The sequence below is a fragment of the Oncorhynchus clarkii genome, chromosome 31 (genome assembly GCF_045791955.1).
Source record: "Oncorhynchus clarkii lewisi isolate Uvic-CL-2024 chromosome 31, UVic_Ocla_1.0, whole genome shotgun sequence".
NCBI lineage: Eukaryota > Metazoa > Chordata > Actinopteri > Salmoniformes > Salmonidae > Oncorhynchus > Oncorhynchus clarkii.
In genome coordinates this window covers 16,173,847-16,188,691 of record NC_092177.1, presented here as the reverse complement: position 1 = coordinate 16,188,691, position 14,845 = coordinate 16,173,847, and the positions used below count along the sequence as shown (strand labels likewise).

General features: G+C 42.0%; 2 protein-coding genes across 3 annotated transcripts; one reads left to right on the top strand and one right to left on the bottom strand.

Annotated features, from left to right (window-relative positions):
* Positions 1–4,417: 4,417 nt before the first annotated feature.
* LOC139390439 (UBX domain protein 1) lies at positions 4,418–8,293 on the top strand. The gene is made up of 10 exons (XM_071137565.1): positions 4,418–4,485; positions 5,144–5,206; positions 5,311–5,364; positions 5,483–5,613; positions 5,772–5,856; positions 6,046–6,237; positions 6,828–6,879; positions 6,997–7,116; positions 7,311–7,494; positions 7,744–8,293. The coding sequence occupies exons 2-10, from the start codon at positions 5,148–5,150 to the stop codon at positions 7,782–7,784; spliced, it is 918 nt and encodes a 305-aa protein (XP_070993666.1). The 5' UTR covers positions 4,418–4,485; positions 5,144–5,147; the 3' UTR covers positions 7,785–8,293.
* LOC139390438 (pre-mRNA-processing factor 39-like) lies at positions 8,231–14,609 on the bottom strand. 2 transcript variants are annotated; one of them, XM_071137563.1, is made up of 14 exons: positions 14,534–14,609; positions 13,719–13,960; positions 13,376–13,501; positions 12,504–12,622; positions 12,149–12,316; positions 11,777–11,939; positions 11,489–11,593; positions 11,081–11,347; positions 10,849–10,975; positions 10,493–10,764; positions 10,073–10,257; positions 9,498–9,572; positions 9,167–9,344; positions 8,231–9,081 (listed from the first exon to the last, which is right to left on the bottom strand). In XM_071137563.1, the coding sequence occupies exons 1-14, from the start codon at positions 14,595–14,597 to the stop codon at positions 9,007–9,009; spliced, it is 2,166 nt and encodes a 721-aa protein (XP_070993664.1). In that variant the 5' UTR covers positions 14,598–14,609; the 3' UTR covers positions 8,231–9,006. The 2 variants fall into 2 exon arrangements, with proteins under 2 accessions (XP_070993664.1, XP_070993665.1); XM_071137564.1 differs by lacking the exons at positions 8,231–9,081; positions 9,167–9,344; positions 9,498–9,572 and adding an exon at positions 9,808–9,919 and having other exon boundaries at positions 14,534–14,590.
* Between the last annotated feature and the right edge of the window lie 236 nt (positions 14,610–14,845).

Here is a 14,845-nt window from a genome sequence, read left to right as displayed (position 1 = left end):
TATCACTTATTATGGCAATAAAATCATGGTGATTATCTGAATGATAGAATATGACTAAAAGGCACAGTGATTATCTGAATGAAACAGTATGACTAAAGGGCATGGTGATTATCTGAATGAAACAGTATGACTAAAGGGCACAGTGATTATTTGAATGAAACAGTATGACTAAAGGGCACAGTGATTATCTGAATGAAACAGTATGACTAAAGGGCACAGTGATTATCTGAATGAAACAGTATGACTAAAGGGCATGGTGATTATCTGAATGAAACAGTATGACTAAAGGGCATGGTGATTATCTGAATGAAACAGTATGACTAAAGGGCACAGTGATTATCTGAATGAAACAGTATGACTAAAGGGCACAGTGATTATCTGAATGAAACAGTATGACTAAAGGGCATGGTGATTATCTGAATGAAACAGTATGACTAAAGGGCATGGTGATTATCTGAATGATAGAATATGACTAAAGGGCACAGTGATTATCTGAATGAAACAGTATGACTAAAGGGCATGGTGATTATCTGAATGAAACAGTATGACTAAAGGGCACAGTGATTATCTGAATGAAAGAATATGACCAAAGGGCATGGTGATTATCTGAATGATAGAATATGACTAAAGGGCATGGTGATTATCTGAATGATAGAATATGACTAAAGGGCATGGTGATTATCTGAATGAAAGAATATGACTAAAGGGCATGGTGATTATCTGAATGATAGAATATGACTAAAGGGCATGGTGATTATCTGAATGATAGAATATGACTAAAGGGCATGTTGATTATTTGAATGTAAGAATATGACTAAAGGGCATGGTGATTATCTGAATGATAGAATATGACTAAAGGGCATGGTGATTATCTGAATGATAGAATATGACTAAAGGGCATGGTGATTATCTGAATGATAGAATATGACTAAAGGGCATGGTGATTATCTGAATGATATAATATGACTAAAGGGCACAGTGATTATCTGAATGATAGAATATGACTAAAGGGCATGGTAATTATCTGAATGATAGAATATGACTAAAGGGCATGGTGATTATCTGAATGATAGAATATGACTAAAGGGCATGGTGATTATCTGAATGATAGAATATGACTAAAGTGCATGGTAATTATCTGAATGATAGAATATGACTAAAGGGCACAGTGATTATCTGAATGATAGAATATGACTAAAGGGCATGGTGATTATCTGAATGATAGAATATGACTAAAGGGCATGGTAATTATCTGAATGATAGAATATGACTAAAGGGCACAGTGATTATCTGAATGATAGAATATGACTAAAGGGCACAGTGATTATCTGAATGAAAGAATATGACTAAAGGGCATGGTGATTATCTGAATGATAGAATATGACTAAAGGGCATGGTAATTATCTGAATGATAGAATATGACTAAAGGGCACAGTGATTATCTGAATGATAGAATATGACTAAAGGGCACAGTGATTATCTGAATGATAGAATATGACTAAAGGGTATGGTAATTATCTGAATGATAGAATATGACTAAAGGGCATGGTAATTATCTGAATGATAGAATATGACTAAAGGGCATGGTGATTATCTGAATGATAGAATATGACTAAAGGGCATGGTGATTATCTGAATGATAGAATATGACTAAAGGGCATGGTGATTATCTGAATGATAGAATATGACTAAAGGGCATGGTGATTATCTGAATGATAGAATATGACTAAAGGGCATGGTGATTATCTGAATGATAGAATATGACTAAAGGGCATGGTGATTATCTGAATGATAGAATATGACTAAAGGGCATGGTGATTATCTGAATGATAGAATATGACTAAAGGGCATGGTGATTATCTGAATGATAGAATATGACTAAAGGGCATGGTAATTATCTGAATGATAGAATATGACTAAAGGGTATGGTAATTATCTGAATGATAGAATATGACTAAAGGGCATGTTGATTATCTGAATGAAAGAATATGACTAAAGGGCATGGTGATTATCTGAATGATAGAATATGACTAAAGGGCACAGTGATTATCTGAATGATAGAATATGACTAAAGGGCATGGTGATTATCTGAATGATAGAATATGACTAAAGGGCACAGTGATTATCTGAATGTAAGAATATGACTAAAGGGCACAGTGATTATCTGAATGAAATAATATGACTAAAGGGCATGGTGATTATCTGAATGTAAGAATATGACTAAAGGGCATGGTGATTATCTGAATGATAGAATATGACTAAAGGGCATGGTGATTATCTGAATGATAGAATATGACTAAAGGGCATGGTGATTATCTGAATGATAGAATATGACTAAAGGGCATGGTAATTATCTGAATGATAGAATATGACTAAAGGGTATGGTAATTATCTGAATGATAGAATATGACTAAAGGGCATGTTGATTATCTGAATGAAAGAATATGACTAAAGGGCATGGTGATTATCTGAATGATAGAATATGACTAAAGGGCACAGTGATTATCTGAATGATAGAATATGACTAAAGGGCATGGTGATTATCTGAATGATAGAATATGACTAAAGGGCATGGTGATTATCTGAATGATAGAATATGACTAAAGGGCATGGTAATTATCTGAATGATAGAATATGACTAAAGGGCATGGTGATTATCTGAATGATAGAATATGACTAAAGGGCATGTTGATTATCTGAATGAAAGAATATGACTAAAGGGCATGGTGATTATCTGAATGAAAGAATATGACTAAAGGGCATGGTGATTGTGCCCGCCAGTGCAATGTTCTCAAAGGGTTGGTATCAATCAGCACATAGGTAGTCTGGGAGTCCTGCAAAGGGGATTCAGTTATTCAACTTCAATCAATGAAATACTTTTTTTATGCATTCATGAATGAATTTCAATTACATTTATTGAATTGAGAGGATTTCAAACAGTATTGAACTAGTATTGATACATCCTAGACCTTCTCTAGTTCCAAAATATTAGGCCTTCTCTTTTTTGCTGTCCTTCCCAGAATCTCTCTAGACTTTGACTCACTTATCTTTACCCCCCACCCTTCCAGCTTTGCAAAACTAAAACAATTTTAAAAAAGAGTGACTTTGGACCCTCACTGCCTCCTCCAACGTTGTTCACCTTTCTGTCTTACATGTTGCTTTCTTTCTATATTTTTGCATTCATTTGAGTTTCTTTGTCTGATCAGTGAATTCACATATCACAAAATATAATTGTGTAATCATTTAGAATTACAAGTACTTAATACGTTAAATCAAGTACGGAAACAAGTTCGGAAATTAGCCGACTTTCTCTGTGCCTGTCAGTTACAATAAGAGAAAACCACAAGATGAAAGGCTACCAGTGTTCTAAATAAAACTGACTATGGATGGAATGATCTATTGCACTTCACTAAATTTCTTAATCTCATAATGTAGACAGGTTGATTTAAACATAAGAATTTGAAAACAAACTGAACCTACTCACCCTCAGGAACGGAAGTTCAGTAAAGGACTGGTCAAGGAAGTGAGTGAGGGCTGCTTAAGGCTGTGAGAGGGAGAGATAAATGAATAATTATATGTACAGTAAATATGTAACAGGCCCTGCCCATAAACTCTGCATCCTGTTTGAATACCTACAGGTATACAGTCATACAGTAAAACCTTAGCAAACACACAAAGCCTACACACATGGGCGCGCACACACACACACACACACACACACACACACACACACACACACACACACACACACACACACACCCTAAACCCAAATAGTATCAGTAAAAGCATGCTCAGGAATCAGATATAACTTTTTATATAATACAGGGGGCAAACAAAAGTGGAGATTACCCATAATGAAACTATAATGTGTGTGTATAAATCACACAGTGTTCAGAAAATGTTAGAAAGACTCTGTTAGTGTAGTGTTACCTGGCTACCCCATTCACATCGCTCCAGCCAACTGTTTCTTCTTCATGATCGATAGAGCAGCAGCAATTAAATTCAGGGTGACGTCAGGGAAGGTGTAAGGTCCACTAGACAGGGATATGTAAGGTCCACTAGATAGGGAGGTGTAAGGTCCACTAGACAGGGATGTGTAAGGTCCACTAGATAGGGAGGTGTAAGGTCCACTAGACAGGGATGTGTAAGGTCCACTAGACAGGGAAGGCTTAAGGTCCACTAGATAGGGATGTGTAAGGTCCACTAGACAGGGAAGGCTTAAGGTCCACTAGATAGGGATGTGTAAGGTCCACTAGACAGGGAAGGCTTAAGGTCCACTAGATAGGGATGTGTAAGGTCCACTAGATAGGGAAGGCGTGAGGTCCACTAGACAGGGTATGCGTGAGGTCCACTAGATGGCAGCAATGAGCTATGAATGAGAATGTTTGGAAAATGTGGTCATTTTCTTTTATCCTGTCGGGCCTCCGTACTTGCATGTGGACTGTACGGTCAGAAAGCGGTGTTGTGGGTTGACTGATTCTGAATGTGAGTTGCTAACGTTAGCTAATGTTGCACAAACAAATAATGCTATTTAGTAAAATAACGTTTATGAAATGGTTGAGCGCCATCATTTTCACAAGTGCAATGTAATAGTCACCCTAGATATATTTTACAGGCCATCATCAATTTACTCTGGAAACAGTGTTCTTGTTACAAGCTAGCAGGAGAGTCTAACTGAAATTAGCCATCTCATTCCTCCATCATACTAGCTACCGTCAGTTTACAGCTAGTTAGCCCGCTAGCCAGCTATATGTGAACACAGATAATACGGCAAAGTTACTGGACAAATCTTATTTGGTTTATGAATGATTTTCATGTGATGGTCTGTAGATACTAAAATGTTTCCTGCGGGACGTTGCCTAAGTGATGCTGCTTCGTTAACTTCATAGCCAGTTCAGTCCAGACAAGTACGTTAGCTAACTTAACGTTACACAACTTGCGAGCCAGCACATTCTGGATCTATGTAACAGCCCATCTAACTAACCTAGTTATACAGGTAGCATGTAAGTGGTTAAACCTGAATCTCAATCATATAGACATAACGATACATGTTTGTGGCCCTTGGATCTACTTCACGTGCCCAGCTACTTGCTTACAGTATCAGACTACAAAGTGAAACTCTTCTTCACTTTCATATTCTCAGCAAGATGGCAGAACAAACAACATTGGACAGCCTGCTGGAAATGGGCTTTGACAGAAACAGGGCGTAAGTAGCTAACTGAATTAATGTGGCTATTCTTCTACAAACTAAAGATCATGATAAGATGATGTGATCAACTCTAATCCTGTCCATATTTCTTCTGCTTGCAGGGAAAAGGCTGTGGCACACACAGGAAACCAGGGCATAGAGCGGGCCATGGACTGGTAAGTCAACTGATAGGGGCATTGGTGAGCTAGTCTCTGAGCATTTTTCATCCTCAGTTAAGTTATTCACATTGGATAACTGATTCATGATGTCTCTTCTATCATGCTTCTTCCACAGGTTGATGGAACATGAGGGTGACCCAGACATTGATGAGCCCTATGTACCTCCTGTGGGGAACGTGCTTGGAGGAAGTGACCCACAACTGCCCAGTCCAGCAGCCCAGCCCACAGCAGAGGGAGCAGACCCTGGTAAGTGGTCAGTTGTCGTGACAGCATTTTGTATTATGGTTACTTATATTGTTATGATCGAGTTATAACTATGGCTTCCCATTACATAGGTTAACATGGTTGTTGGTTTACATTGTCTTCTTGTCCCTCACCTCTTATATGTTAACTCTACCTTTTAGCTACAGATGGGGGTGACCAGATGATCCATGACGGGGATACCAAACAACCAATGACAGAGGAGGAGAAACGTGAGCAGATAAAGAGGTCAGATAATTAACCTCTACCTCTGTTTACACACTTATCTTATTCTGTCAGAAACTGGGGTTTGGTCAAAAGGTGTTACTCAATGAGATCAGCAAAAGGGTAGGCCTTCTGTTGGAAATACAAAGAGACGGCATACAATGAAACCTGTGTGTGTCTGCCTGCGTGTCTGCCTGCGTGTGTGTGAACCAGGCTAGAGGATCTGATGCGGGTGAAGCAGGAGGAGCGGAGAGAGAGGGAGCGAGCAGAAGAGGTGGACAGAGAGAAGCAGAGGAGGAGGCAGGGGCAGGAGCTGCTGCAGGTCAAACAGAAACTGCAGGAGGATGAGATGAAGAAAATGGTCGACCTGCGCCAGAGAGAGAAGAACGACGACAAAATGGCCAAGTAAGCCATGAAGTCAATGGGCTTGTTAGTCATTTCAGTCAGAATTGCAGGTGACTGCCAATTATCTGATCTACAAAATACTTATTATATTATTTGTAGATCATTTAGTCAGTCACAATTTACCCACAATACATCACGGATGGATTTGATGCTCTCGACATGGCCAGTGGCTGTTGTCTCAAAGCACATTGGAGGAGAGGATCCAAGGTTCCTCCCTCAAACCTCTTCCAATGAGCTTTGAGAGGAATTTAGGAAACAAAAATAGCTAGTAATGTTTTCAGACACAGCCAATAGTTGCTTCTTGTAAACGGCTTGGTGCAAATTAGGTCTATTCCCACTCCACAACTCTTCCCTTGCTCCCGAGTGGCGCAGCGGTCTAAGGCACTGCAGTCCCTGGTATGAATCCAGGCTGTATCACATCCGGCCGTGTTTGGGAGTCCCATGGGGCGGCGCACAATTGGCCCAGCATCATCCAGGTTTGGCCGGGTTAGGCCGTCATTGTAGATAGGAATTTGTTCTTAATTGACTTGCCTAGTTAAATATATATATATATATTTTTTTATCAAATGACTGCTCTCTCTCTCTCTCAGGCAGCGGGTGCGAGACAAGATAGCACGTGACAGAGAGGAGAGAGCACTTAAGGTACTGACTGCACCTACAGCATCTGACCCGTATGCTGAACTGTTGCTAAATAACGTCTCCATGTCTTTCATAGAAAGAGTTGAACGCACTAACCCCTTCTACGCCTCTCTTCTCCAGTTTGGAGGTGGTTCTTCTAGTAGAGCTGTAACCTCCCCTTCAGCAGAGGGCCCTCCCTCCTCTCCGCCCAGTCAGGGCCCGCCTCCCGCCAAGAAGGACTATAACGAGTGTAGAATCCAGGTAAGGGGCCATGGATGTCTATGGCTTAGTTCTCATTCTGTTCATACTCACAACGAATGTACAACGCATTTGACACAACAGTTGTAATACAACAGATCTTTTTTATGAGTTTGTTTGCACAATAATCTTTAGACAACCGTCGTTTGGTGTCTCAACAGTCAATAAAGTTGATTCATTCATCCTCCTGTCCGCAGGTGCGTATGCTTGACGGCTCGGCACTGACCTCCGTGTTCAAGGCCCAGGAGCCGCTGGCTGCCGTGCGTGTCTACATCCAGATGAATGGCGACGCCCCCGAGGGCCAGGACTTCACGCTGCTGTCCCCGTACCCACGCCGCGTTTACACAGAACTGGACATGGAGAAACCTCTACAGGAGTTGGGTGAGCAGACAGGACGATGCCCCTCTTACTGGGCTTGTACAGTTACAATAGTCCAAAGTGACTTCCTCTCCTTCATCCGCACTAATCTGAAAGGACTGGAGAGGTCAAAACCAGCCAAATACATATTGCTTTCTTCTATGCTGTGTTGCAGTTATAGATGAATCTAATATGAGATTGAAGGTGTGTTCTAGTTTGTGTAGCGACCAATAACATTTGATACGGTCTTAAATGTTTTGTGTCATTGTTCAGGTTTGGTGCCTTCAGCTGTGCTGGTCGTTGCAAAGAAATAAGGACCTGAAGTAATAAGATGCTTTATGAGCCAACATCATTTATCACCCCCAACAGGACAGAGACCAGGATGTCAACTATGGATTGATTCTCCTTCAACAAACACTTTGAACTTTAATCTGAATCTTTAATGGCAACACAAAATGGATGACTGTATTGATTATCATGGGGCCTAAAGTTAGACCTGGCTCGTTGACACTGTCCACTGCATTGTAAATTGTAGTTTTTCAAAGTTAAATTATTTTACAGTGGTGTTATTGCATACTCACTCAAACTTGAATAAACTTACTTGGAGAGTAATGTGGTGTACTGAACATACTTTCCACAGAGAATGCAACAACTCAAAATGTACAGGAATAATCTGTTATTTTTTATGAAGCTGCACAATCCAGGGCTCCAAATCAGTTTAACAGATACTTAATCTACATACATCGAATTCACATTAAGATGCACTGAAATGGTTTATTGAGCAATGTTAAAAGTGAAGATTAAAAAGTTACATTTTCAAAAACAGTGATAAAGGCAAAAGTTTGGTTTAAGTGGATTTTGACAAACATTTAACAGTTTCCTACTCCTAAAATTTTACCAAACATGACCAATGCTGTTAGTTTTGGAAATGTCCATTAGGTACAGCACAGCGTACATCCACTTATTACGCCTTGCTTGACCAGAGGCACTGGTACCTGCATACAACATGGCTTCCCTATCTTCTGTCTGGAGGACTCAACTGGGCAGAAACTTCAATGGCGATCCTCAAGCTTTGAACGAGGGACAATAGATTGATCTTAACCTGCTCGTATATGAAAGAGCTCCGACTTCATACTATAAAACACCATTATGTACATTAGAAAAAAAGACTAGCCTATACTTCTGGAATGATGCAAGACTTTAAATAATACAGGACCTGTGGAGAGAGGGTTTTGCTTAAATTGAAAGGGGCTGCATGTAGAAGAGAATACAAAAATAGTTTATCGTTAAAACAATGTACAAGAGCACATTTTCAAAGACCAAACGAGTAGTAGACGTCACACCCCTGTTCCTGATATTAGTTAAATCCCTAATGGCAACCTATTCCCTACAAAGTGCACTACTTTTGACCTGGACCCTGGTCAAAGATAGTGCACTACATAGGAAATAAGGTGCCATTTGGACTCATCCATGGAATTTAAAGTGAGGTGGTGGTGAGTTCACTGAACAATGGTGTCACAGCATTTCTCTTCCCCCTTAGCTGGGAGGGTAGTAACCCTGATTGTAGTTCCAGGGTTGCTGGTAGCCTCCGTATCCCCCGTACTGTGGTTGCTGAAAGAGAAAAAAACATTCATCAACACTTGAGTGCAGGGGTATTCAAATCTTACCCTATGAGGTTACCCTTTCCCTGTCGTACCTGATACCAGCTTCCGTAGCCTGCGTAGCCTGCGTGAGCCGCACTCATGTCCCCACCCATCATGGGTGGAGGTGGTGTCGTCATGGGAACATGGGGCATTGTGGGAGGGGCCGGTGGTGGAGCGGGCACAGCGGAGCCGTCTTCTCCTTTACTCATCTTCTCTGGGTCCTCGCTGTCTCTGCAGATCAATCAATACAACAACTGCGTCAATAACCAATCCATGAAGTTTATACATTTGCTTCTCCATGGTTGACTGTCAAATCTCAATATTGAGTCACTTCATCACACTATTTTATTGGTAATGATATTGACAGATGTGCTATAACCTCACCCGTTCTCAGCCCTTCTCTTCTTGTTGCCAAGCTCTTTCAGCAGCTTCTGATGCTCCTCATAGACTGTTAGCACACTGCAGTCCAGAGGACAGCAACAGTAACATTTAAAACATGGTAAAGTGATGCTCTTCATAGACTCTTAGCACACTACAGGCCAGAGGACAGCAACAGTAACATTTAAAACATGGTAAAGTGATGCTCTTCATAGACTGTTAGCACACTGCAGTCCAGAGGACAGCAACAGTAACATTTAAAACATGGTATGCTCTTCATAGACTGTTAGCACACTGCAGGCCAGAGGACAGCAACAGTAACATTTAAAACATGGTATGCTCTTCATAGACTGTTAGCACACTGCAGGCCAGAGGACAGCAACAGTAACATTTAAAACATGGTATGCTCTTCATAGACTGTTAGCACACTGCAGGCCAGAGGACAGCAACAGTAACATTTAAAACATGGTAAATTGCATTTCTCCCAGTTTCATTCATTCAATAAAATGCCTTGACATGTTCATTTTTCTCTGGGTTCCTGATTGTATCTAAAAACAACAAACAATCCTGTGACCCCTGACCTTTGCACAGAAGTCCCATAGTCCTCAGCGTACTGTAGGCCCCTCTGGGAAAAGAGGATCTTGGTCCGTGGGGAGAGGGGTGCGGCCAGCGCCCGAGTCACACACTGCTGCACCCCCTCGGGTGACCCTCTGGGGTCACCAGACACCTCCAGCTCCAGCAGGTTCAGGTGCAGTTTACCGTTATCCTGGGAAAGGGAGAGAGAATAGGTGGAGAGTAAGGGAGGAAAGAGAGGGACAGAGTTATAGCCTACTGCTTGGTCAAGAGATCATCAAGAAAGGGAGATCTGGCATCAAACCATAAGTGATATCTTCTCTGAGGTTTAGGTTAAGGCTTCATGTAAAAGTTAGAGCAAGTGATCTTCTTCCCCTCTGTACTAAAAGCTTCCAGCTGTTATTCCCTCAATTCCCCCCTTCTCTCACCGGGCTAATCTCCAGCGCCTCCTGCAGGACACCCCGGGCCTTGCTGGGGTTCTTGCAAAGCTTCAGCAACAGCCGGGCTAGTTTGATGGAGTAGAATGCATGGAGGTGAGGAGTCTCTTTGGCTTGGTCCACCGCGTCCCTGAGCAGAGCTTCTGATTCATCTAGCCGGCCCGCCCGTCTCTCTAGCCCCGCCCTGCGCAGCCGGACCATGGCCAATCCTGGGATAGAGGTTTCCAGAGATTCTAGAACACGCCGTGCCTCTGTTAGATCACCTGGGAGGAGGACGGGAGGAGGGTGTGAGTGAGCTACAACACTGGGTAATGATATCCTGTGTTTCATGTCTCTTCCTCTCTCACCATGCCTCTCCTCAAAAGTGGCCCACTGCAGGTGCATGGTGTGTTTGTGTGCCAGGTGGATCTCACAGGCTCGCCTGAACACTCCCCGTGCCTCGTACAGACTCTGAGGTTCCAGGTACTGAACATACTGAGAAATATGCATAAAGCATATATTAGTTACACTGACATACAAACATGTTACTGACACACACACATGCGCACCCACACACACACCCCTGCAGCCCCTCCTTACCTTGGTCCAGAACTCCTCGTAGAGCGCGCAGGCAATCAGACAGCGCTCAAACAGGATCCGTACCCTCCGGTCACCCCCAGCAATGATCCCACTGCTCTTTGACCCCTCTTTTTGCTCCTCTTCCTGGCCCTCCATGGAGTCTGGTTCGGTCTCCACCTCCTTTTCACCCCCCCCTCCCAGCTGGGTGAGCTCCCAGTCCAGGTAGGAGTGCCAGGCTTTCAGCTGGGTCCGGTCCAGAGGCTTCACGTGGAAATAAGGACGCTTGATCTGGAATGGAGGGAGGAATGGGAACAGAAGAGAAGGTAAGTCAATGTTTCCAACCAATGAAAGTATCACACTTCAATCGTAACTTCGGAGTTGCACATAGAAGGGATGTGTGTGTGTGTCTGTCTGTCCGGGTTAACTCACAGCTTCCTCAAAGTTCCACCTCTTCCTGACTTCTCCCTCAAGGTCCTGGTACACCTTCTCCCTGCGAGCCAATAGGAGTTCTCGCATCTTCGGAATCACCTCTTCCTGATTGGGTGAACCATAACATGACAGTTATAATGACAGACTTTTAAATTTGTTTAACAGAGTTAGCTCCTACACCGTAACCTCACTCCACAACTTGTCTCCACTATCTGCTATTTTGGCTGCATCTGACATTCATGTTAAATCTTCTCCAACACTAGCAGGGATTTGTCATTTGTAAACCACCTCTGTAGGTTCCTTCTCTTCCCCAGGCGGTAACTCATCTTCCCCCTCAGCCAACTCAGCCTTCTCAGTCTTGTGTATCTGTTTAGATTCCTCAAGCAACCCCTCATACTCCACTGCTGAGAGGACGTCCTTGGGCGCATGAGCATTAAGATGAGTCTTGAATCTGTGAGAGAGGAGGTATGGAGAGAGTGGATAAGATTCACCAGGTCAGCAAATAAGAGGTCCGCATTAAGAAGTGAGCATGATAATCATACAATTATCAAAATCTAGAATTTAATAAAATGTTAACATTTCATAATTTTGACTGATTTGAAGCTCTACTATTTCTCTTAGTAGAGAAAATGTACTGTTTGTGACTGTGTACAGTCTCACTTCTCATAGTGGCTGCTGTACAGCTGAGTGGGGACTCTGAGGATTCTGTCGTAGACTCCAGTGGCAGCCTTCATGTCTCCCTGCTCCTTCTCCCACTCGATGTACAGCTCCCACAGACGGTCAGAGTGGAAGTCTAGTCCTGCCGCTGCCACCGCCTCTTCAAAGGCACTGGGGAGAAGAGACAAGAATCAGTCAATCAGATTGATATAAAACATAGTTTAGGCTGTTAAAACATTACGTTGAACAATAAGTACTGTATGGAAAAAGGTGGTGTTCTGGCTAGAGTTGAATGTAAAGCTAGCAAAAGAAGTAAACAAATGTGTATAAGTGTGACACTGAGTTTAAGAGTGTATACCTGCGAATGCACTGAGAGGACTCTGGCAGGTTCATGTTCAGCGTGCCCAGTAGCAGGTTAATGTAGTGGATCCACAGATCTACGCTCAGAGGGATGGCCTTCAGACCCTGAACACACACCTGGAACAACACAAAAACATTATGAAGCAATCATCTCACTTACATAATTTCCTAGTGCCAAAGACTTTCAAAGAATGTAGCACTGCGGTATGTGCCCTTTGTTAAGTCAATGGCTAATATATATATATATATATATATATATATATAGAGAGAGAGAGAGAGAGAGAGAGGAGAGAGAGGAAAGTATAGCTTATCTACTTTGAAAAACAAGTAAAATAATTGTCAGACAGCATACTTAGGCAGGCTAGTTAAATAGGATGACTACTGACAGTTCAGTATGGGGAGCACAGAGATTAGTCAAATGTTTTATTTAACTAGGCAAGTCAGTTATTAAGAACAAATTCTTATTTACAATTACGGCCTACCCCGGCATAATCCGAACCCGGAAGACGCTGGGCCAATTGTGCGCCGCCCTATGGGACTCCCAATCACTATGGGACTCCCAATCATGGCCGGTTGTGATTGGGAGTCCCATAGTAATTTCCTTTTTTTCTATATGGACCTGACAGAGACAATGAATATTTACAATGTTTTGGCAATTGAATGTTTGCTATTTTTGGCTTTCAAATTTCCATTAAATAGGTATTTCATAATGCATTTAATGTTTAAAAACATTATTGAAAGAGAAATCGAAAACAGTGATTGTTTTTTAAATAATCTAACCAAAACATCTAAAAAAAAAAATCACGAATCGCTTAGCACTACAAGACACACATCCGTGTCACTTTTACCAAACACTCTTCTTCATCATACCTCCTGAGCTTTGTTGGTGTAGCCTGCACGTCGCTCCAAGTCGGCAAACTTCTTCCAATATCCGTAGCACAGGGGGTAACGCGCCAGAAAGGCAACCAGCGCTCGACGTGATGCTGTCATGTGACTCTGGGGAACATTAGAAATCTGGGTTAGCTGCAAATTCACTAAGTAACAATGAGTTTAGTTGTCATCATTATTGATGTGAAGTGTTGGTTTCAACTTCAACACTGCATTCCTTAACAACAGTGGTACGGTTAGCTACGCATTAATTATTCATGCAGAAGATCTTTGGTTATGTCAAAATGCCAATAGGAATCTTGTCTGTCCCCTCAGCTCTTCTCACCTCTTGCTCACTGTACTGCAGCAGGTCAGTCCAGCTAGAAAAATCCTGTGGATTGTCATGGGCCAGCTTCCAGAGTCGGTCAAAGTCCGCCGGCAACTCTCCGTCCTCTTCCTCCTCATTCTCCACCAGAGGCATGTTGTATGCTGTCGCAGCTGCTGCTTCTGAAGCCTCTTCTCCACCATTTCCCTCTGATACCTCTTCCATCTCTGTTGGATGTTGGACAGCCTCCGTGGCTTCCGGAGCTTTCAAATTAGAAATTGAGAAAGTTACACAGGGAAGAAAACTGTTTTATCTATAACACAAAGAAATGGCTGGCCTGCTCGATAATACATAAGCAGATGTCATTTGCAGACTAAATGTAAATTAATGCCATTATAAAGGAAATTTCAGTCACTGATGGTGTTTTTAGCCATTCATTCATTAGGATTTCAACATACTACACAGAGATCATGACGTCGACAATGTCAACAAACGGCATAAACTTCCGAAATTCTGCAGGGGAACAGCGATTTATGTCTGCTTCTACAGTCGTTAGATCAGATTAACATACCATAACAAAATACTCGGGCTAACAAGTACTAGCTAGTTGATTTACTCTGGTACTAGCTAGTGGAAAGACAATTTCTGTTTCGCCAGTTTGCGCACCAGAAATTAATGTTAGCCATGTCGGCTAGTTAGAAAGCTAGCCATCGTTTCACATGCGTCCTTGCGACTGCTAGCTGACCTGTGAAGTTACAAACGACTATTCATATGATCTCTACGTCACTATTGAATAGCTTCATCAATATATTTGTATTATTTTATGTTTTTACAACCCGAAGGACCCTCCATTAGCCCGTTGCTGCTCAGGTCTTCTAAATCCGAGCCTTCGGCCGCCATGTTTGAAAATGACAGAATAACGTCACTCCTATGCGACAAGTACCTTCTGCAAGAGGTAGTCACTAGTTACCACAGCCACAAAGTCATAACCCCACCAATTTCTAACCCAAACCCTATTTATATTCTTTAAAATTTAGATTTTAACCCTAACCTTAACCACTCTGCTAACCTAATGACTAACCGTAACTTTACATTTAGACTAAAAATATGTTTGTTTTCATGAACGTTGACGATATAGCCCATTTAGA

Coding starts and splice junctions, on each gene's coding strand:
- LOC139390439 (XM_071137565.1), top strand. CDS start 5,148: ATGGCAGAACAAACAACATTGGACAGCCTGCTGGAAATGGGCTTTGAC. Junction 6,238..6,827: donor AACGACGACAAAATGGCCAA/GTAAGCCATGAA, acceptor TCTCTCTCTCAG/GCAGCGGGTGCGAGACAAGA. Junction 7,495..7,743: donor GAAACCTCTACAGGAGTTGG/GTGAGCAGACAG, acceptor GTCATTGTTCAG/GTTTGGTGCCTTCAGCTGTG.
- LOC139390438 (XM_071137563.1), bottom strand. CDS start 14,597: ATGGCGGCCGAAGGCTCGGATTTAGAAGACCTGAGCAGCAACGGGCTA. Junction 13,961..14,533: donor GCTAATGGAGGGTCCTTCGG/GTTGTAAAAACA, acceptor CTAATTTGAAAG/CTCCGGAAGCCACGGAGGCT. Junction 10,258..10,492: donor AGGCGCTGGAGATTAGCCCG/GTGAGAGAAGGG, acceptor TCCCTTTCCCAG/GATAACGGTAAACTGCACCT.